At 41.7% G+C, this 24865-nt stretch overlaps 1 protein-coding gene across 2 annotated transcripts in view; it reads right to left on the reverse strand.

The window, feature by feature from the left end:
* Positions 1–13659: 13659 nt before the first annotated feature.
* LOC120059419 (TBC1 domain family member 25-like) overlaps positions 13660–24865 on the reverse strand; it is a 31861-nt gene continuing 20655 nt past the window's right edge. Inside the window, exons 3-7 of one of the 2 annotated variants that reach the window (XM_039008455.1) lie at positions 21613–21767; positions 19747–19871; positions 19389–19580; positions 18599–18874; positions 13660–15482 (exon numbers count right to left, since the gene is read on the reverse strand). In XM_039008455.1, the coding sequence (XP_038864383.1) occupies positions 13806–15482; positions 18599–18874; positions 19389–19580; positions 19747–19871; positions 21613–21767 (2425 nt within the window). In that variant the 3' untranslated portion in view covers positions 13660–13805. Of the gene's footprint in view, positions 15483–18598; positions 18875–19388; positions 19644–19746; positions 19872–21612; positions 21768–24865 lie in introns of both variants that reach the window. The other variant, XM_039008454.1, reaches the window with a different exon arrangement.

The raw sequence follows: 24865 nt of genomic DNA on the forward strand, positions 1-24865 counted from the left end.
CCAGATACTGACTGTTACTTTTGATTTTGACCCCCCCTTTGTTCAGGGACACATTATTACATTTCTGTTAGTCACACAGTTTACACAGTTTATGTCTCAGTTGTTGAATCTTGTTATGTTCAGTTTATATACTCCATTTACCTTGGTAGGAATGGAGATTGATAATACCAAAGGAGAATGGTCACTAAGCAATCTGGGGAGATAATCGGTATCTAACACTCTATGAAACAGTTGGGTTTATGCCTGTGTGGGTCCTTATCCTGTGGGTGCATCTGTCTACAGATGTATTGTAAATTGAGATCCTTCATGAATGACATGGTGAGCTTGGCGGCTTTGGTAAGAAGGGAGGACCTATCAAGAACTGTATCTAAACAAACATTTAAATCTCCTCTACCAGTAGCCATCCTAATAGTGTTTGAGCAACCTGAAGGAAGATATTCTGAATAAACGTATGGTCATCAAAGTTATGCGCATAAATATTCAATAGGGTCCAAGACTCCGAGAACATATGGCCCTGCACCAAAACAAACCTGCCTGAGGGATCAGAGATGAGATGGTGTTGTTGACGCAGAAGAGGATGTGTCTACCTATTTCAAAATTGCAGTTCCTCTTGCTTTGGAGTTAAAAGAGGACGCAAAAACTTGTCCTACCCATTCCCTCTTTAGTTTCTTGTGTTCAATGGCTGTAAGATGTGTTTCTTGTAAAAACACGATATCAGCCTTTAATTTCTTAAGGTATGTAGACTCTTTTCCTCTTAATCGGGCTGTTAAGACCTTTTACGTTGAATGAGACATATTTTAGTGGATTAAGCATAGGTTGGGTTTCAAATATATAACCAAAAGGTAATCCCTCATACGTAAATAGTCAGGTAGTGTTTCAACTTTAGTTAGAACATTGAAGTGACCTGTGTCTCTTTAGGAAGGAAACCACAATAAACATAGAAAAAAACAGAAACCCCACCCACCCTAATTGTCAGACTAAAACCACAATCCCAACAATCAAACATGAAAACACTTGTAGAGATACGTTGTTGTTCGCTTACCATCTTGCTCTTACTAGCTAAACCTTGGTGTAAACTAAATCCTACGAGCTCTCTATGTTGAAAACAAACATTGTGAATAGACATTTATGGCTGAATATTTACTGTCCACAGGGCTGCTTGAGTCTCTTTTCAGGAGAGGAGAAACATAAATGGGGTGGAAAGCAGTAGGCCTAAGCCTACTAATTTGCTTTGCCCAGTGGATAATGGCTAAACCAAAATATACTCTCCTGTAAATGTAATAGAACTCTCACCACAGGGGGGGGGGGGTTGGGGGACGACGACTAGTTGAAAGTGTGCATATCAACTGAGGCGACCGGATAGCGTGGTAAACGGATCCAAATTCCAAGAAGATATCAGCAGTTCAGTCCTAGGACAGCAAACAAACAATAAACTGCATCTTATCCCACAGAAAGACCATTGTGAATAAAACACGTTTCAGTTCTTTGAGAAAAGTGAACACGTTTGCCGGTGTGTCGAAGAGATGGTTTCGGCCATTGTACTGAAGTTTCATCCGTGCAGGGTGGATGAGGTAGCCGGTGATGTTCTTCTCCTTCAGTGCTTTGGCGGCAGGTCTGAACTGCTTGCGACGACCTGCTTGCGACGTCAGGCGAGATTCGTGCTCATATCCGGGAAAAGGCTGACCCTCTTGCCATCGATGTAGATGTCCCCTTTGGCTCTTGCGAGTTGCAGTATCTTCTCCCTGTCCTGGAAACGGAGGAACCTGATCAGGATGGCCCGTGGGGGCTCATCTGGCCGCGCTTTCGGTGCTGATGTTCTGTGGGCGCGTTCGATTTCCAGCGGCTTGGTGAAGTTGATTATGCCTAGGACATCAGGGATCCATTGAGTGAAGAAACGGACCGGGTCACGGCCCTCGCTGTCTTCTCTCAATCCCACCACACGTCAATCCCACCACACGCTACGTCTGCTCTGGTTCTTCATCTGGTCTACCTTGTTTTTGAGATAGGCATTGTCCTTCTGCAGCTGTATCAGAACCTGGTCATGTTGAGTGACGGTATCTTCAACTGTGCTAATGCGCAACTCAGCTTCAGTTGTTCTCAAAAAGAGATCATTCAGGGAGGATTTCAGGTCGTCAATGGAAGAATGGAGTTCAACCAATTTCTTGTAAATTTTCAGAGAAAGACCTTTGCTACCATCTTGAATTTCCCAGAAGAGAATAGCAATTATGCCAGCAGGCTTGTAAGAGGCTGCTGAAAGCAACAGTCTGGAACTATCGTCTGAGTTATGAGGGCTAATGGTAATCTTGCTAGCTGTAGCGTTATCGTTATCTTGGGATTCAACTAAGTTTTGGTCATCCTTCTTGCCTCTCGGTCAGAGGTCCATGGCTGTTTGGGAAGGTAAGTACTTGACAGTTTATCAGCCGATGTTAGAATATTGGTTCAATGTTGTTATTTGGGTAATAATAGGATAACTTTGAAGAGCTCGGTTTGTCAACTTCTGCTCAGCTTCACGGCATCACGTGCTCGTCAACGCTAGTTGTAACCAATATTCTCAGAGAAACAGATAAACTGGGTTCCTTTATCGCTGGGTATGATTCTCGCTTAGAGTGCGATTGGTCTCTGGTTCAAATCTCAAATGAGCCCGCTTTTACAAAGGTGAGAAATGTAATCAAAGTCTACATCATGCAGATGTTTTTGGGGTTTTATATTGAAACACATGGGCTGTTAACGGTTGTCTTTCATCAGTAATGTTCTATATGACATAAAGTGGCTCGTTGGTCTAGCGGTATAATTCACGCTTTGGTGCGAGAGGTCCTGGCTTCAAATCCCGGAAGAGCCCTTTATATAGCTTTAAAGAGAAACAGATGAAATGGAACCCCCTTCTGGAATATACAAGGCATTACTGGGGAAAGACGAAGGTTAACAGACAATGCTTTTCCATAGAAATCATACAACTTTTTAGGTATGATGCAGATTTTGATGACATTTTTCACATTTTTAATAGCTGGCTCGTCCTGGATTTGAGCCTCTCACAACCTAAGCAATAATCATACCCAGAGAAACACTGCTCTACACAAATGAGACACTTTCTAAAATATACAAGGCATTACTAGTAAAAGATGACGGCTAACCACCAATGCATTTCCATAGAAAACATACAATTTTGGAATTTGATAGAGGCGCGCATGCATGTACCGATAGGAGGCATGGGGAGTGAGTAATTCCGTTTGTACCGGCAAAACTGTGGTTACATGTAGAAGCCAGTCAAAAAATTTAAATTAAGCCTCTAAAATCGTTAGATCAATTTATCCCCAAGTAATTGAGAGTTAATGAGTGGCCAGTTGTCAGTGCATTCGGAAAGTATTCAGGCCCCTTGACTTTTTCCATATTTTGTTACTTTACAGTCTTATTCTAAACTTGATTAAGTCATTTTTTCCCCCTCATCAATCTACACACAATACCCAATAAAGACAAAGCAAAAACAGGTTTAAATGTTTTTTTTTATCACATTTACAGTTGAAGTCGGAAGTTTACATACACTTAGGTTGGAGTCATTAAAACTCGTTTTTCAACCACTCCACAAATTTGTTGTTAACAAACTATAGTTTTGGCAAGTCGGTTAGGACATCCACTTTGTGCATGACACAAGTAATTTTTCCAACAATTGTTTACAGATTATTTCACTTATAATTAACTGTATCACAATTCCAGTGGGTCAGAAGTTTACATGCACTAAGTTGACTGTACCTTTAAACAGCTTTGGAAAATTCCAGAAAATGATGTCATGGCTTTAGAAGCTTCTGATAGGCTAATTTACATAATGCACCTGTGGATGCATTTCAATGCCTACCTTCAAACTCAGTGCCTCTTTGCTTGATATCATGGGAAAAACAAAAGAAATTACCAAAGACCTCAGAAAAAAAATTGTAGACCTCCACAAGTCTGGTTCATCCATGGGAGCAATTTCCAAATGCCTGAAGGTACCACGTTCATCTGTACAAACAATAGTACGCAAGTATAAACACCATGGGACCATGCAGCCATCATACCGCTCAGGAAGGAGACGCGTTCTGTCTCCTAGAGATGAACGTACTTTGGTGGAAAAGTGCAAATCAATCCCAGAACAACAGCAAAGGACCTTGTGAAGATGCTGGAGGACACAGGTACAAAAGTTTCTATATCCACAGTAAAACGAGTCCTATATTGACATAACCTGAAAGGCCGCTCACATAGGAAGAAGCCACTGCTCCAAAACCGCCATAAAAAAGCCAGACTACGGTTTGCAACTGCACATGGGGACAAAGATCGTACTTTTCGGAGAAATGTCCTCTGGTCTGATGAAACAAAAATAGAACTGATTGGCCATAATGACCATCGTTATGTTTGGAGGAAAAAGGGGGACGCTTGCAAGCCGAAGAACACCATCCCAGCCGTGAAGCACGGGGGTGGCGGCATCATGTTGTGGGGGTGCTTTGCTGCAGGAGGGACTGGTGCACTTCACAAACTAGATGGCATCATCAGGTAGGAAAATTATGTGGATATATTGAAGCAACATCTCAAGACATCAGTCACGAAGTTAAAGCTTGGTCGCAAATGGGTCTTCCAAATGGGCAATGACCCCAAACATACTTCCAAAGTTGTGGCAAAATGGCTTAAGGACAACAAAGTCAAAGTATTGGAGGGGCCATCACAAAGCCCTGACCTCAATCCCATAGAAAATTTGTGGGAAGAACTGAAAAAGCGTGTGCGAGCGAGGAGGCCTACAAACCTGACTCAGTTACACCAGCTCTGTCAGGAGGAATGGGCCAAAATTAACCCAACTTATTGTGGGAAGCTTGTGGAAGGCTACCCGAAACATTTGACCCAAGTTAAACAATTTAAAGGCAACGCTACCAAATACTTATTGAGTGTATGTAAACTTCTGACCCACTGGGAATGTGATGAAAGAAATAATAGCTGAAATAAATCATTCTCTCGACTATTATTCTTACATTTCACATTCTTAAAATAAAGTGGTGATCCTAACTGACCTAAAACAGGGCATTTTTACTAGGATGAAATGTCAGGAATTGTGAAAAACTGAGTTTAAATGTATTTGGCTAAGGTGTATGTCAACTTCCGACTTCAACTGTATGTAGCCTTAGAAATAAGGTTAATGGAATTAATAACTTGCTAACATCAGATAATTAATATATTAGCCATTTCTGAGACTCACTTAGATAATTAATTTGATGATACAGCAGTAACAATACAAGGATATAACATCTATAGAAGAGACAGAAATGCTTATGGGGGAGGTGTTGCTGTATATATTCAGAGCTATATTCCTGTAATGCTTAGAGAAGATCTTATGTCAAGTGTTATTGAAGTGTTGTGGTTGCAGGTTCACTTGGCACATCTAAAGCCTTTTCTTTTGCGGTGTTGCTATGGGCCACCAAGTGCCAACAGTCAGTATCTAAATAATATGTGTCAAATGCTTGATAGTGTATGTGATGTAAACAGAGAGGCCAACTTTTTTGGGGACCTGAATATTGACTGGTTTTCATCCGCTCAAGAGGAAGCTTTTTACTGCAACCAGTGCCTGTAATCTGGTTCAGATTATTAATCAACCTACCTGGGTATTTACAAATATTACAGGAACAAGATCATCCACATGTATCGATCACATTTTTACTAATACTGTAGAACTTTGATCTAAACCTGTATCCGTACCTATTGGATGCAGAGATCACAATATAGTGGCTATATCCAGGAAAGCCAAAGTTCCAACAGCTGGGCTTAAAATAGCGTATAAGAGATCATACAAAAGATTTTGCTGTGAATAATGTGGATAATGTTAAAAATATTTATTGTTCTGATGTGATTAATGAGGAGCATCCAGACGCTGCACTTGATGAATTAATGAAATTGCTTCTTCCAATTATTGATAAACATGTACCTGTTAAGAAAATGACTGTTAGAACTGTTAAGGCTCCATGGATTGATGAGGAATTGAAAAACTGTATGGTTGAAAGAGATGGATCAAAAGGAGTGGCTAATAAGTCTGGCTACACATCTGACTGGCTTACTTACTGCAAATTGAGAAATTATGTGACTAAACTCAACAAAAAGAAGAAACTGTATTATGAAGCCAAGATCAATGATATATAGAATGATGGATTTTTTTTTTTAATGAAATTATTGTCAGAAAGACAAATTCAACCCCATCTTTCATCAAATCAGATGGCTTATTCATCACAAAACCATTTGATGTTGCCAATTATTTTAATGATTATTTCATTGGCAAAGTGGGCAAACTTAGGCAGGAAATGCCAACAATGAACAGTGAGCAATTGTATTCATGCATAAAAAAACTAATAGTGAAAGAAAACCATTGCAAGTTTGAATTTTTTTAAGTTAGTGTGATCGATAACAAATTATTGTTATCGATCAATAATGACAAACCGCCTGGCATTGACAACTTAGATGGAAAACTACTTAGGATGGTAGCTGACTCTAGCCACTCCTATCTGTCATATTTTTAATCTGAGCCTAGAGGAAAGTCTTTGTCCTCAGGCCTTGAGGGAAACCAAAGTAATTCCGCTACCCAAGAGTGGTAGAGCGGTCTTTACTGGTTCTAACAGCAGACCTATAAGATTGCTGCCAGCTCTTAGCAAACTATTGGGAAAAAATTGTGTTTGACCAAATACAATGCTATTTCTCTGTAAACAAATTAACAACAGACTTTCAGCATGCTTAGAGAAGGGCACTCAACATGTACTGCACTGACACAAATGACTGATGATTGGTTGAAAGAAATTGATAACAAGAAGATTGTGGGAGCTGTGCTGTTACATTTCAGTACAGCCTTTGATATTATTGACCATAACCTGCTGTTGAAAAAACGTATGTGTTATGGCTTTTTAACCTCTGCATTATCGTGGATTCAGAGCTATCTTTCTAATATAACTCAAAGGGTTTTCTTTAATGCAAGGTTCTCTAATGTCAAACATGTAAAGTGTGGTGTACCGCAGTGCAGCTCTCTAGGCCCTCTACTCTTTTCTATGTTTACCAATGACCTGCCACTGGCATTAAACAAAGCATGTGTATCCATGTATGCTGATGATTCAACCATTTACGCATCAGCAATCACAGCTAATGAAGTCACTGAAACCCTTAACAAAGTTGCAGTCTGTTTTGGAATGGGTGGCCAGTAATAAACTGGTCCTGAACATCTCTAAAACTAAGAGCATTGTATTTGGTACAAATCATAGCTAATGAAGTCACTGAAACCCTTAACAAAGTTGCAGTCTATTTTGGAATGGGTGGCCAGTAATAAACTGGTCCTGAACATCTCTAAAACTAAGAGCATTGTATTTGGTACAAATCATTCCAGAAGTTCTAGACCTCAGCTGAATCTGGTAATGAATGGTGTGGCTGTTGAACAAGTTGAGGAGACTAATTTACTTGGTGTTACCTTAGTTCTAAACTGTCATGGTCAAAACATATAGATTCAGGGCCTCCCTGGTGGCGCAGTGGTCTAGGGCACTGCATCGCAGTGCTAACTGCGCCACCAGAGTCTCTGGGTTCGCGCCCAGGCTCTGTCGCAGCCGGCCGCGACCGGGAGGTCCGTGGGGCGACGCACAATTGGCATAGCATCGTCCGGGTTAGGGAGGGTTTGGCCGGTAGGGATATCCTTGTCTCATCGTGCTCCAGCGACTCCTGTGGCGGGCCGGGCGCAGTGCGCACTAACCAAGGGGGCCAGGTACACGGTGTTTCCTCCGACACATTGGTGCGTCTGGCTTCCGGGTTGGAGGCGCGCTGTGTTAAGAAGCAGTGCGGCTTGGTTGGGTTGTGCTTCGGAGGACGCATGGCTTTCGACCTTCGTCTCTCCCGAGCCCGTACGGGAGTTGTAGCGATGAGACAAGATAGTAATTACTAGCGATTGGATACCACGAAAATTGGGGAGAAAATGGGATAAAATAAAAAATAAAAATAAAAAAAACATATAGATTCAATGGTTGTAAAGATGGGGAGAGGTCTGGCCGTAATAAAGAGATTCTCTGCTTTTTTGACACCACACTACAAACAGCAAGTTCTGCAGGCTCTAGTTCTGTCTAATTTTGATTATTGTCCAGTCGTGTGGTCCAGTGCTGCAAGGAAAGACCAAGTTAAGATGCAGCTGGCCCAGAACAGTGGCACATTTTGCTCTTCATTGTAATCAGAGGGCTGATATAAATACTATGCATGCCAGTCTCTCTTGGCTAAGAGTTGAGGTGAGACTGACTGTATCGCTTCTTTTTATAAGAAACAATGTGTTGAAAATCCCAAATTGTTTGCAGTCAAATTACACACAGCTCTGACACACACACACTTATCCCACCAGACATGCCACGAGGTCTTTTCACAGTCTCCAAATCGAGAACAAATTCAAGAAAGCATACAGTGTTATATAGAGCCCTTATTGCATGGAACTTCCTTCCATCTCATATTGCTCAAATAAACAGCAAACCTGGTTTCAAAAAACAGATAAAGCAACACTTCACGGCACAAAGCCTCTCCCCTATTTGACCTAGATAGTTTGTGTGTATGCATTGATATGTAGGCTACGTGCACCTTTAAAATAAAAAAATGTAGTTCTGTCCTTGAGCTGTTCTTGTCTTTTGATGTTCTGTATTATGTCATTCTGTAATGTTTCATGTTTTGTGTGGATGGACCCCATGAAGAGTAGCTGCTGCTTTTCCTAATAAAATCCCAAAATACCTAACATTTTTGGGCACTGTTTGTTACCGTTATAGTGCAATTAATGTATTGTTTAGTGGCTTTGCTGGCATGCATCCCACATTTCTTTTTTGCCCCACCAAGATGTACATGCTAAATTTGCCACTGAATAAGACCTATGTATTTACTATGAAATATGTTAACTTCTTTATACAGTAGTATCTGGTAAATTCTTCATACACAAATATTTGAAATCTGTGCCTAAATGTAATATTTTTCTACTTCAACATTTCTAAAAATATCTAGAATGAGTAAATTACATATTCTTACATTGTTTAAAAAAAAATCAAATGTAATGCTTTTACATTTTTATCTGCAAATGGAATGTAAAATGTGTGTGTAGTGAGGTTCATTTTGTTTAATGGTTCATAGATTGAAAAATGTATATTTTTTGTTTTTCATTGTATTGTCCACTGATAAATACTTCTAGTCACGCCCCTGTACATGGATGGAAACTCTATGACGATACACACCTCTGCCGGTAAAATGTACATGTAATTTTGAGCGAATATTCGATAATTCACCTGAAAATCGATATACAAGTGGATGAAAATCTAGCTATTGCCTTCATATAGTGGAAGAAATTTTTTCCCCAGAACCATAGGCCTAAATTATCTGACCCTTTCTCTCTGTTAGTATGTGTAATCTAGTGCAAGCTTGTTGAAAGTATAATATTTTTTGGGGTCAATTATGCATTAGTCAGTCATGACTGTTTAGTGCATATATCAAGTAAGAAATAAACAAGTCAAATATTGCATTTGTTTATTGTACAAATACGCATATTGCTAGCATTTCAGTCCAGCAAGTTTTCTCAAGGGGTAAATGTTTAAAACAGGCTTTATAACACTATCATACAAAAACAAAGAAAACAAATAATCATATCAATTGAAAATCATAAGGATAACAAATCCAGGACAACTTTTGATCCTTGTTAAAAAGGCCTGGCCCAGTTAAAAAAAATAAAAAAATACTGATTTTCATATCATCTTTCTACAACCTCAGATGAAATTAACATTACCAAAGTGTTAGAAATATGGGCAATGCTGTTGGGGGAAAAAAATGTACCATACAAATGCAAGAGTTCAGCACATTGCAACAGATATTGCACTCAGAAGGGAGAATCAAAAGGCAGGAACTTAGAACACTTGAGAGAAAATGCAAAGTAATTACATTTTCATCATAAAAGATGCTTTCTCCCACATAGGACTAATGCAGATGGGCATCATGATTATGTTTTCTGGATCATTAAAATATTCAGTTTGGGCATTATTATCCATGACACCATCTACACCTGGTATATGAATAAGATTTAAAATCCAAATGACAGACAATATGATCACTTAGTGTTCATGAAAAGGTGTCCATGTCTTCTTTCAACATGTGATCATTCACATTAGGCATGGTGTATTACGAGATTATGATCCATTTCAAAATGTGTCCAGCATGCCAGCAACAAGTCCACTCCGACATTGGATTTCACACTTAAATAGACATTATAAACTGGGTAGTTTGGGTCCTGGATGCTGGTTGGCTGAAACAGCATTTCAGCCTTGTGTACATCAGACAATATACCACAGTATGATGCAAAAATACTTGTTTACTGTTCTATTTATGAAGGTAACCAGTTTATAATAGCAATAAGGCAACTCAGGGGTTTGTGGAATATGGCTAATATACCACAGATCCTGTGGCCTTATTGCTTAAATATACTTAGAGACACCAACTCAACCCATTTTCTGGCCTGTCTTCTCTACACCTACAGCTAGATGTACTACTTCACCTGATGAAGGCATTTTGTGCTGGGTATTGGCATTTAAACTGATATCAACCCCCCTTGTCTGATACATAGCACTTAAACCTGGTAAAATAAGGGTTAAATAAAAAGTACTCCTACAAAATGTTCCAAAAAGGACCCTGTGGTTTTGGTAGGTCGCACAAAGGCATACATTTGCCTTGTGATAACCAACCTTAACGGCTATGCACAAGCTGTTCAATATGAAGATTATTTACTCCGCCAAAAAGACTCAATTAAGAGTAGTATCAAGCTCACACAAAAACAAACAAAATCAATGCTACTAAAACACAACTTTTGGAGATAGATGCACTTTCACCCCATTTCCATTGCTACTGCACATGATACCAGGGTAATATTCAATGGGCAAACATTGTGGAACATCGCAGAAAGAAATGTAATGAAAAGAGCTGACGTGACTCAAGACTTTGAAAGAGCTCCAAAAATATATTAAAAAAAAAATCTATTCCTGAAGTGTACTTTTTGAAGATGAGGCTTTTCCATGAATCCAACATTATTCTACATGTCAGAGGCATTTTTGTTCTACATAATATATTTATATCTGGACGTTCAACAATGTTGTGCCCTGCTGAAAGCGGGCAATATCATTCACAGCGAAATGTTTCGCTTCAGAGTACAGCTCAACCAATCAATAAATCCTAGACTAACATAATCCTTATTTTTTTATGTTTACATATATTTATAACCACTCTCCTACAGCCATGATAAATCCTACTCTAATTAAATATTTTAGCACCATATAGTAGCTATGTACAATGTATCCATCCCCTATGATCACAGGGCCATTCATGATCAGGACAAATGCATAATTTGTGCAATGTGACATATTAAACAGTTTGATCGACTGAATGATCCATTGATTCATTAAACCCATGAATAGTAAAACATTCCCCTTAATATAAAGTTCAGTTCATAGCAGTTATATGCGATCTAAAAGCAAACAAAGTCAATTGAGAGAGCAAATGTAGAAACTGTCCATGAAACCCATTAATTTCAGAAAAGGCCTCTCCCAATATAACTTTTCTTTGCCGTTCAGATTCCTATACAGCACACCATACTTCATAGTTTATTTGGAAAGAACTTAATCTCACCTTGATACTGAAAATGTGACCTTGCAACACAAAATGACATACAGTACTGAAATAATTTTGATAGAAAAGGTAATGATACCCGAGGTGATCAACAGTATGCAATTATGACTCATGAATATAACATTTACAAAACTCAGTTATGTCCTCATAATCACTATGATGGGATGTGTACGGTCAAATACAGGCATATTTGACATATTCTCAAGAAGAGGGCATTTAAGGGAATCACATGACTCATTCACATTTTTTCATAGTTCCAATGGCAAGTGCCCACTGTTCCCTCCAACTGCAGCCAAGTCAGGGAATAGAGGGGCTTAAACCAGTAACCACACACACTGCCGTTAATGAAGTCAAGACTAGCAAAGTGGCAGTGTTGGTTCTTAGCAGTGTGATCACACAACTACAGCTCTTTGGTCAAGAAGACACAATTCTGGCTTATCCAATATAAGGTTATAAACAAAATTTCCTGTGGGCAACATGTGATAAATGTGTCTAGCCCTGGGCCCTCATAAGAAGTTAAAAAAATGTGTTTGAAACATTTAATTATACCTGTAACTAAAAGAGAAGGCAAAAATAGAACATTGTGAAACAGTGAAAACTTGATGGAAGCGTGAGGACTATCAGCATTAACTTTCCAGTCAAGTCTGGTATGGGTGGAGAACTAAATGAGATGAGCAACGATAATGGGACAAATGGCTAGAGTACGCCAGTACTATCTGGTAAATTCTTCATAAATTGATTTGACTATCTGGTCAATTCATTCATAATTCTACCTCTCAGAGTGAGTTCAGTGTGTCAAATCGGAGGGCCTGTTGTCCGGACCTCTGGCAGTCTATTTTCTCTGTATACATCAATGATGTCGCTCTTGCTGCTGGTGATTCTCTGATCCACCTCTACGCAGACGACACCATTCTGTATACTTCTGGCCTTTCTTTGGACATTGTGTTAACTAACCTCCAGACAAGCTTAAATGCCATACAACTCTCCTTCCGTGGCCTCCAACTGCTCTTAAATGCAAGTAAAACTAAATGCATGCTCTTCAACCGATCGCTGCCCGCACCTGCCCGCCCGTCTAGCATCACTACTCTGGACGGTTCTGACTTAGAATATGTGTACAACTACAAATACCTAGGTGTCTGGTTAGATTGTAAACTCTCCTTCCAGACTCACATTAAGCATCTCCAATCCAAAATTAAATCTAGAATCGGCTTCCTATTTCGAAACAAAGCATCCTTCACTCATGCTGCCGAACATACCCTCGTAAAACTGGCTATCCTACCGATCCTTGACTTCGGCGATGTCATCTACAAAATAGCCTCCAACACCCCACTCATCACAGTGCCATCCCACCAAAGCCCCATATACTACCCACCACTGCGACCTGTATGCTCTCGTTGGCTGGCCCTCGCTTCATATTCGTCGCCAAACCCACTGGCTCCAGGTCATCTATAAGTCTTTGCTAGGTTAAGCTCCGCCTTATCTCAGCTGACTGGTCACCATAATAAACACTCACCCGTAGCACACGCTCCAGCAGCTATATCTCAATGGTCATCCCAAAGCCAACACCACCTTTGGCCGGCTTTCCTTCCAGTTCTCTGCTGCCAATGACTGGAACGAATTGCAAAAATAAGTGAAGCTGGAGTTTTATATCTCCCTCACTAACTTTAAGCATCAGCTGTCAGAGCAGCTTACAGATCATTGCACCTATACACAGCCCATCTGTAAATAGCCCACCCAACTACCTAATCCCCATATTGTTATTTTTCTTTTGCTCCTTTGCACCCCAGTATCTCTACTTGCACATTCATCTTCTGCACATCTATCACTCCAGTGTTTAATTGCTGAATTGTAATTATTTCACCACTATGGCCTATTTATTGCCTTACCTCCCTAATCTTACTTCATTTGCACACACTGTATATATACTTTTCTATTGTGTTATTGACTGTACGTTTGTTTATTCCATGTGTAACTCTGTTGTTGTTTGTGTCACACTGCTTTGCTTGATCTTGGCCAGGTTGCAGGTGTAAATGAGAACTTGTTCTCAACTGGCCTACCTGGCTAAATAAAAGGTGAAATAAAAAAAATACAACATTTGAAATCTGTGTAATGCAAGTGTGTTGGGGATATAGTGACAGAAGTCAAGAGGATGGTGAGAGGGAGACAGGTGACGGGGAAGGTATGGTGTCAGCCAGGTTATAGGTGGAGTTTGGGGAGGATGGTTGTGGGGATGACAAAGGGGTAAAAAGAAGCCTGGTGGCAGAGGGGGGCGGGGAATACAGAGCAGCAGTGACTGTGGTGGGCGAATCCGAGCTGACCTCATCCCCTTCCTCTGAGTCCCATACCTCACTCTGCAGGTAGTCTGCAAACAAGGCCTTGGCGCGCTGCAGCACCCTGCCCAGATTGTGTCTACGAACAAGGCGGTCAAAGTGCATAGCCAGCTCGTTGTAATCAAAGCCGTTCTTTATAATGTGGTCTCGATGCTCCAGCAGGATCGACAGGCACAGGAACAACATGAAAGGATTTCCTTTGCCAAACTCTTGAGGAGGTGGCAGGGAACAAGGTTTGATGGTGGTATTCTCTGGTTTGGTTGAATTTTGAGTGTGGGGCGCAGTGCTGAAAGCTCTGCTGCAAGGAGATTGAAGGTTACTAGAAAAGGACTTGTTCACCGGTCCGACGGGTAGCGAAGGAAGAGCTCTCCCAAAGGACAAAATTGGCGAGGAGAGCAACGCTCGAGACAACAGCGGAGAGGAAACTAAGGACCTCCCTGTGGGGGTAGCGGGTGAGTTGGCTCCGGTTCCATTCGGCACCGCCATCCTTCCGTTGGGTAAAATGGGAGAGGTGAACTTTGGTGACGGGGTGTCCGGGGAGGCACCTCTCCAACTTGAGGGGGAGGGAGTGGAGCCTGGAGACAGAGAGGAAACATTTTTCCAGTCTGGCAGACCAGGAGGAAACGAGGAGACCGGAGAGGCTATTTGTCCATTTGGGGAGCTCCTCTCCTCTGTATCTGGGCAGGAAGACTTATTAATGTCCTTTATAAGAGGCGCTCTCTCCCATGGGGGTGAGGCGGCTTCCATCTCAACAGGACCCACTGGTGGGTCTCTCTGCTCGAAATCAAAGCTGTCTTTGTTCCGTGCACTGTAGTATTTGAACTCGCCAAAGCTGGTCTGCTTCTCGAAGGAAGGAACAGGCACGTTGTTGTGAGCTTTCTCCTTTCCCACGTAAGGCATGTCAAAATTCCCCTCACCCGCTCTTCTGGCTCCTCTGTCCTCCCCCTCTCCTTCCTCCATTTTGATCTTTCTCCCCCCATCTGCCTCCACTCTTGAGGGCCTCAACATGTGTCGTCTCCGCTGCTTCTCTTTCAGCTCCCCTTCATTTCCAGCATCCCCTGTAACGGCGGGCCTCTTTTCAACACCACTCTCACATGTCACTATGGTTTGGTCTGTTTCTAGCGGCGGCCCAAGAAGCTCCACTTCTGTTTCGGGAGGGTCAGGGGGCAGGGAGCTCCAGGTGACCTCCAGCATCCTCAGGGCATCGTCGAAGGCAAACTCCCGTTTGAGTTCCAAGAGCAGCCAGCGGTAACAGAAGAACAGGTCATCAGCTCCACGGGACACCAAATAACAGTAGAACTCGGGGTCTGAGTACTGCAGAAGCAGCTTCAGATGCTGGAACTTTACGGACATGAAATGGCCATCCGGACGGAAGTTGCCCTCTAGGCGTTTCATAATGCCACAGAAACAGATGAATGCATGTGCCTCATTGTCCATGACGGCAAGTATCGGCGAAGCAATATCACTCATGCCTTGGCAGTACGACACCTACGAAACAAAAGAATTTAAGATAAATTAAACCCAGCAAAAATATACAGGGCTACAGACAAACATTTCTCCCTGGTGCCACTAACTTTTATTTGATGGCACCAGCCCAGCTTTAATAAAGCACTGTGAATGATTATGAGGTGTAAGTAGACTACTGCGATGATATTGAAGAAAGTGGTTTCATCTAAACATGTCCATGCAGGAATGCATGATTCAAGAAATTTTGATGTGCAACCTAACCCAGTGATTGTCATAAATTGTGTTGACAATTAGGATATTTTTCTTATATTTTACTGTTAAAATAGGTCTCCAGAATTGTATTTTGTTCAATAGAGATTAATTTGCCAACATCTTTATGTGCATTAATATCATATGATAATTTATTTGGGGCTATTACACCACCTGAGTAAGTGTAAACTCAAAACACATTAGCTAGATCGCTAACCATAATACCCACATGACATTAGTGGTAGGTGGGTTGTTTGTCCAGATCTGTAAATCGGCTAACCAGTAATCATACCACAGGAAAATCATTCAAAGCTGCACCAATTTTCAATATAAATCCACAAGAACAAAGAGGAATATCTGATAGGCAGTGGAGAGGCCAGGTGCGTCAATGTGCATGAAAAAACATGATACACGCTGCTCAAAAAGCTCCCCTATTGAACTTGTTTAGGGACAATACAATTATCCTACCGAGACTAGCCTACAACAGCACAATGCATTGAATTATTGCATTATTGTTTAAAAATTAGAACAATTCTACTCTATGCTGTAAAATGCAGTGAATGTCATTTGAATAATGGTGCTAAAGCCCTGTGATTTGAATGTTTCATTCCGAATGAACTGCATCTATCCAAGGCAACCATTTGGATCAGTTGTGGGTCTAACCTCGACAGGTTATAGGACTGAATCATTTAAATACGTTTGGAGGAGCATGTCTTTGGTAACCCGGATGAGAGGCACTCTTTGGAAACGAGGATGGACACTTGAAGCAAAATGAAGTATGCAGGTAGGCATGTTTTAGAATGTGCCGTATATTTTCAATTCAAGGCACTCTCAGGAATGGACCATTTAAACACCTTTTATGGATAGGCTACTTGGCAGTAATGCCAGGATAAAAGAAAGACACCCGACGACATATTGCTGTTGAACCAGACTCCGTTATAGTAGGGTAAGGTTAGCCTACTGAGGGCTTGGTTTTTAATCAAGTGAAACGGAAAACAAGCAGCTGTTACATTAAAGTAAATTAAACGTTTAAAAAAATAAAAAAATAAAGTCACTGCACTGGCATCATCGAATTTCTCATTTCATGATGGGCATATATGGAGGGGGATTTAAGCACATCCAAAATAATAATGAGCTGGCTAAAATAATGCACAATACATAGATCAAAAGAGGGATGTCCGCTCACTGTTTTGCTGCTGCCAAACTTGATCTTATAATAACGCTTTGGTGATTAAGATTTATTTCAAAGGGGTCTCACGAGCCAAAGCCTTAAAGGACAAGAAAGGCACAGTAGTAGGCAGCCTGGCTGTATTTTTGCTTCTGATACTGAGACGTGCTGTCTGTTGCGGTTCAACATTCTCCCAAGTCGTCCTATAATAATGTGGCCACATATGCTTCCAGCAGGCCCAGTTATTCAGGAAAGCTTAATGCACGCTCTGCTTCCTCCACAATCCGAGAGGCTATTCCTCGTGCACTTAGAACCTGACGCTTCAATATTGCCTAAATATTTGTCATTTAACTTTTAAAATGCATGGCCTTTTATTTGCAGCATAAACACAACCAGTTAGTGTTTTTATCTGATTAGAATTCAAAAGTCTCCTGTAGGATACTTGTGCACGTTCGTCCACACTTAATAGAATTCCAGCATCCAAACAGCGCAATGGGCAACGTCCATTTGATGAATGGAAAAAAAATATCAAAAGGTTATGCCATTAGGAGATTGTCAAGCTAAGCCTTCGATATAAGGTCAGGAGGGATGTATTTACTCTTTGTCGAGCACGACAGTGTATAATTGTGGTGTTAAAAACGCAAACCATGATGTTGAAGCGCCCTATTCTTTGCTTATTGGTTGCGTGGTGCATAGGCACAGAAACCGGTTGGTGGAAGATTTGTTGAATATATTTTATAGCATAAATATATCAAGTAAATGTGAAACATCTGATGCCCCCCTAGCTGATTATTGTCTGCAGCCGGCTCTGACCGTAGTATTATGAAACGGGCAGGGACAGTGAGCTCATCTGTGGTGGTCGGCGAACCCTCAACCTTCTGGCCCATAGCCCTGCATGGCATCGACTGTGCCACAAAAGCATGCTGAATTACCCCCCCCCCCCCTCGAACGATCCCTAATCTAATAGTAAATGCAATGTCCTACTAAAAACATTGCAATTAGGCCTCCACTCACAATGGCCAATGCTCATTTAGCACACTACGTATCATAAATCCATTTCAAATATCTTGGTTGTAAAATAGTTGCTATATAGCTCAATATTAAGAGTCAAGAATTACAAATTGTACCTACAGAAAGCTGATAATCTCTTCTTTTCAACAGTGACAAGCGTAATTGAAATGTTATAGCCTACAATCAGAACAAATGTTTTTCTCCCAGAGTGTGGGGGAGAGGGAGTGCGTGGCTCGCTAAACACAGCAGAAGGCCCCAGCGAAACAGGCACAGGGCAGAGACTTTCATTACAGGAATCATGAGGATAATGCACATTACTGTTTGACCAAATCATGATTTTAGTAGCTTAAAAAAAATTGGATGTTTAGAGTGAGGTGAGCATGTACAATATACAGATCGCATCAAGGCAACCAATTACAAATATAACTTGCACAGCCAAATCAAAGGGTCGCAAGATGCGACTAAATGGTCGCAGTCTGGAGCCCTGACATATGAACACCAACAACTGGACTTACATATCACTCACTGCAAGCAGACTGAGTTTACTAATCATAACTCACTCAATAGCAAATACACAGAATCTAAGATGCCAAACACCAGTGTTGAGCATATAATTTGTTCACTGAACATAACACCACACCCCTTAGCATGTCCGCATGTCAAGGAATTTAAAAAGAAAGCAAAAAAAAAAAAAAAAAATCCCCCACACCTGTGGATGTGTAATGGCAAAGGTGGTGAGCAGGTCGGTGAGAGCAGTGAGGTGGGGGCTGTCCTCGGAGCCGGCGTAATAGGGATGGGCCCGGTCGGTCCTCAGGACGTCCTTCAGTACGTTGCCCCTGATGAACTCCAGGTCCTCTGGACTGGCCCTCGCTGACCACTCCCCCTTCAGTTGGTCATACTCCCTAGTCTTGCTCTTCATGTAGTCCATTCTCTCCTGACCGGTCAGCCCATCGGGGTACACGTTCAGGAGGTATCGCCAGACAACCTGGGCACAGAGGAAAGGGTTTTTGACATACAGGATATCTCTAAAATCTCTGCGTTCATACAACACAGTAATATAAAAATATAGCTCTCCTACCGCCAAATGGCATTTCTTTGTGCCATTTGTTCTTGTTCCACACTGAATGACCTACATAGATAGTCAGTTTAGATTCCAAAATACAACAAGGATACATCCAAATGCTCTATTCCCACATCTAATCCACATTTTGGGAAATTATTAACATCCAAAGAGCATAAGTAAACACTTGCCGTCAATGTTTTGGAGACCATAAGCCCTTCTCAATCGAAACTCAAATGTTTGTGCAAATCTCTCATTGACATCATTGCAAGGATATGGGAAAGTCTAAGTTTCACACACTCAAGTTAGGATTCGGCCCCATGTGATTTGATATTTAAGCAATTTCAATTATATTTGTGAAACTGTCTGGTATTGAGGTTTAAAAGAGCTGTCCGGTAGCAGACTTGCTGTTGAAATCTCTCAGTGAATGTAAAATTACCTTGCGTAGAGAGGGCTCCACCCCACCATGATAGATACGTAGCCTCAGTTCCTCTGGCCGGGACAGCTGGCCCTGGCCGTTGAGGTAACTGTGGAACTCAGCATCGCTCAGAGGGGGCTTGAAAGGCTTCACCTCCTCCCCATACGACCAGCTCAAGGCCTGCTGTACTCTAGACAGCGTTCGACCCATCATCTGAACCCAGAGACAGACAGCGAGAGATTGAATCCCAGGTGGGTCATTGTAAGCAACACTAACCTAGTGGACATATTTAGCATTAGCAGAAGGACCTGACTCAAGGCAGCACTGGCTGGTAAAAAATGTGTCTGACAGGGTGAAGAGTGAGAGCATCATCAGTAACCTGGGAGAGCAGGGACTGGGTGAAGGGAAGGGCAGCAGCAGCCAAAGATCTCCTATCCCCAGGAAGCTGGTCAGAACCAATCACGTCTTTGGGGCTTATTATGTCCCAGTCTTCCATAACGGGACCTTAAGGGAATAAGAAAGTGGAAAAATACAAGGTGATCAATCAATGGAACTGTATGAAGGAGAGGCCCACAATTAAATTACAAAAATGTTAACGGGGAACAGATGCTCTGTACAAACTACAATTGCAAAGATTACTGAGTTAGTTCATATATAAAATCAGTCAATTGAAATAAATTAGGCCCTAATCTATGGATTTCACATGACTGGGAATACAAATATGTATTTGTTGGTCACAAATACCTAAAAAAAAAAAAAGAGAAAAAAAAAGAAAAGAAAGGGGCTTGGATCAGAAAACAAGTCAGTATCTGGTGTGACCACCATTTGCCTCATGCAGCAGGGCATCTCCTTCACATAGAGTTATTCAGGCTGTTGATTGTGGCCTGTGGAATGTTGTCCGACTCCTCTTCAATAGCTGTGCGAAGTTGCTGGATATTGGCGTGAACTGGAACACGCTGCTGTACACGTTGATCCAGAGCATCAAACACGCTCAATGGGTGACATGTCTGGTGAGCATGCAGGACATGGAAGAAGTGGGACATGTTCAACTTCCAGGAATTATGTACAGTTCCTTGCGGCATGGGATCGTGCATTATCATGCTGAAACACGAGGTGATGGTAGTGGATGAATGGCACCAAAATGGGCCTCAGAGGATCTCGTCACGGTATCTGTGCATTAAAATTGCCATTGATAAAAATGCAAGTGTTTGTTGTCCGTAGCTTATGCCAACGCATAACATTACCCAACCATGGGGCACTCTATTCACAACATTCACATCAGCAAACCGCTCGCCAACACAACATCGTCTTGACCGGACTGCAATTCGGCGTTGTAACTGACTTGTGGGCAAATGCTCTCCTTCGATTGCCACTGCCTTGCTGGAGAAGTGTGCTCTTCACTGATGAATCCCGGTTTCAGCTGTACCAGGCAGATGGCAGAGAGACGGATGAGCTTCCCCGAGACAGTTTGACAGTTGTGCAGAAATTCTTTGGTTGTGCAAACCCTCAGTTTCATTAGCTGTCCAGGTGGCTGGTTTCAGACGATCCCACAGGTGAAGAGCCGGATGTGGAGGTCCTGGGCTGGCATGGTAACACGTGGTCTACAGTTGTGAGGCAAGTTGGACGTACTGCTAAATTCTCTAAAACATTGGAGACGGCTTATTAACGTTCAATGTTCTGGCAACAGCTCTGGTGGACATTCCTGCAGTCAGCATGCCAAATGCATGCTCCCTCAACTTGAGACATCTGTAGCATTGTGTTGTGACAAAACGGCACATTTGAGTGTAATTTTGTCCCCAGCACAAGGTGCACCTAATGATCATGCTGTTTAATCAGTTTCTTGATATGCCACACCTGTCAGGTGGATGGATTATCTTGGCAGAGGAGAAATGCTCACTAATAGGGATGTAAACCAATTTGTGCCCAAAATTTGAGAGCAATAAGCTTTTTGCGCATATGGAACATTTCTGGAATCTTCTATTTCAGCTCATGAAACCATGTTGTGTTTATATTTTTGTTCAGCATAATTTAACGCATATCCCCCAAAAATACACAGAGAAATAAGGCTAATACTGAAATCACACACACACACACACACACACACACACACACACACACACCAAATCAACGACTGAACTAGTTCTTAAAGTGGTGACCCAAAGGAACACAAACAGAGATAAAAATAAACAGAGATTGGCTTTCACTAAATGACCTAAAATGGTTATACAAGTGAACGTCTGCTTACTGTCTTCAGAGAGATTAATGTCCATCTTGAGCTGTAGATAAGGTTTAGCTGCACTGACAAAAGCAGATTCTAAATCAAAGTCAGAAAGGAGAGATAGATACACTTCCACACCTCCACGGTCCTGGGACAGGTAACTTATCCCAAAGTTGCGTTTGCTAAGTAGGAAACAAGAAATAAAAATAGATTAAAAAAATAAATAATCTGATATCTATTCTAGAAAGCATGCCAATCCAAGGCATTCCATATACAGCGAATTCAGGAAGTATTCAGACCCCTTGACTTTCCACATTTTGTTACATTAAAGCCTTATTCTAAAACAGAATACCCCATAATGACAAAGCAAAAACAGGTTGACATGTTTGCAACTGTATTAAAAATAAACTGAAACTCACATTTACATAAGTATTCAGACCCTTTACTCAGTACTTTGTTGAAGCACCTTTGGCAGCGATTACAGCCTCGGGTCTTCTTGGGTATGACGCTACAAGCTTGGTACACCTGTATTTGGGGAGTTTCTCCCATTCTTCTCTGCAGATCCTCTCAAGCTCTGTCAGGTTGGATGGGGAGCGTAAGGGCACAGCTATTTTCAGGTCTCTCCAGAGATGCTCGATCGGGTTCAAGTCCGGGCTCTGGCTGGGCCACTCAAGGACATTCAGACTTGTCCCGAAGCCACTCCTGCGTTGTCTTTTTTGTGTGGTAAGGATTGCTGTCCTGTTGGAAAGTGAACCATCGCCCCAGTTTGAGGTCCTGAGCGCTCTGGAGCAGGTTTTCATCAAGGATCTCACTGTACTTTGCTCCGTTCATCTTTCCCTCAATCCTGACTAGTCTCCCAGTCCCTGCCGCTGAAAAACATCCCCACAGCATGATGCTGCCACTACCATGATTCAACGTAGGGATGGTGCCAGGTTTACTTCAGATGTGACGCTAGGCATTCAGGTCAAAGAGTTCAACCGTGGTTTCCTCAGACCAGAGAATCTTGTTCTTAGGAGTGTCTTCCGTCTGGCCACTACCATAAAGGGCTGATTGTTGGGGTGTTGCAGAGCTGGTTGTGCTTCTGGAAGGTTCTCCCATCTCCACAGAGGCACTCTGGAGCTCTGTCAGAGTGACCATCGGGTTCCTAGTCACCTCACTTACCAAGGCCCTTCTCCCCGACTGCTCAGTTTGGCCGGGTGGCCAGCTCTAGGGAGAGTCATGATGGTTCCAAATTTCTTCCATTTATGAATGATGGCCACAGGTGGACTCCAATCAAGTTGTAGAAACATCTCAAGGATGATCGATGGAATCAGAATGCACCAGAGCTCAATTCAGAGTCTCATAGCCAAGGGTCTGAATACTTATGTAAAATAAGTAATGTTTTTTTTAATTTTTTTATAAATTTGCAAAAAATACAAACCTGTTTTCTCTTTGTCATTATGGGGTATTGTGTGTAGAATGATGAGGAAAAATGTGTATTTAATCAATTTTAGAATAAGGCTGTAACGTAACAAAATATGGAAAAAGGGAACGGGTCTGAATACTTTCCGAATGCTATGTATTTTTAGTTTTTATTTCACCTTTATTTAACCAGGTAGGCATGTTGAGAACAAGTTCTCATTTACAATTGCGACCTGGCCAAGATAAAGTAAAGCAGTTCGACACATACAACACAGAGTTACACATGGAGTAAAACAAACGTACAGTCAATAATACAGTAGAAAAATAAGTCTACATGCAATGTGAGCAAATAAGGGAGGTAAAGGCAAAAAAAGGCCATGGTGGTGAAGTAAATACAATATAGCAAGTAAAACACTGGAATGGTAGATTTGCAGTGGAAGAATGTGCAAAGTAGAAATAGAGGGGTGCAAAGGAGAAAAATAAATAAATACAGTAGGGGAAGAGGTAGTTGTTTGGGCTAAATTATAGATGGGCTATGTACAGGTGCAGTAATCTGTGAGCTGCTCTGACAGCTGGTGCTTAAAGCTAGTGAGGGAGATGAGTGTTTCCAGTTTCAGAGATTTTTGTAGTTCGTTCCAGTTATTGGCAGCAGAGAACTGGAAGGAGGCGGCCAAAGGAGGAATTGGCTTTGGGGGTGACCAGAGAGATATACCTGCTGGAGCGCGTGCTACAGGTGGGTGCTGCTATGGTGACCAGCGAGCTGAGATAAGGGAGGACTTTACCTAGCAGGGTCTTGTAGATGACCTGGAGCCAGTGGGTTTGGCGACGAGTATGAAGCGAGGGCCAGCCAACGAGAGCGTACAGCGCAGCGCAGTGGTGGGTAGTATATGGGGCTTTGGTGACAAAACGGGTGGCACTGTGATAGACTGCATCCAATTTATTGAGTAGGGTATTGGAGGCTATTTTGTAAATGACATCGCCGAAGTCGAGGATCGGTAGGATGGTCAGTTTTACGAGGGTATGTTTGGCAGCATGAGTGAAGGATGCTTTGTTGCGAAATAAGAAGCCAATTCTAGATTTAACTTTGGATTGGAGATGTGAGTCTGGAAGGAGAGTTTACAGTTTAACCAGACACCTAGGTATTTGTAGTTGTCCACATATTCTAAGTCAGAACCGTCCAGAGTAGTGATGATGATGTCCCTCTTCATCATTTATTTTTTAACTTTACTGTAGGCAAAGCTTTTTCCCACAACAATACTTTCTAATATTTTCTGCAGAATGGCGAAGTTGCATGAAGATGGTGGAATTCAGATAAGCTGTCATCGTTTTAGCATTATCCATGAAGTGTTTAAACTACAGCACGCAACATGGTTCAATGCACCAATAAAATCAGCACAATCTACTATTGCGGCTTTTCTAAAAGCCGGCATCTTGGAGCTAAAATTGGGATCATGTATACGGTGCTAATGCTAGGGCTGGCATAATTACCGTTTAACCAAAGGTTATGGATTAAGACCGTAAAATAACCATCAGAACTTTTTTCCAACAACAAAACACGCCCAGAATTTGCGCAGTTGAGTTCGTTTCTGCAATTACATGGTTTAACTTGAAACTCTGTTGCTCCTTGCTGAAACAAGCAAGGTGTTGAGGCAAACAATGAATAATGGGTTTGTAACCTCTAACCCTGGTAATTTGACTGGTAAACTCATGGGTACACTCGCAATGGCTGCCTGGTATTATGATGCAATAATTTCTATGGTGTTGAGTTCTGAAAATATTAAAAATACTTCATGTCACTGAGGGAGAGGGGAATGTATAACGTTTACATTGTGTCCGGATATGTTATCATTAGCCATCAGGGATCCTATGGGAGGAAAAG

The sequence above is a fragment of the Salvelinus namaycush genome, chromosome 14 (assembly GCF_016432855.1).
Source record: "Salvelinus namaycush isolate Seneca chromosome 14, SaNama_1.0, whole genome shotgun sequence".
In the NCBI taxonomy this organism is placed as follows: domain Eukaryota; kingdom Metazoa; phylum Chordata; class Actinopteri; order Salmoniformes; family Salmonidae; genus Salvelinus; species Salvelinus namaycush.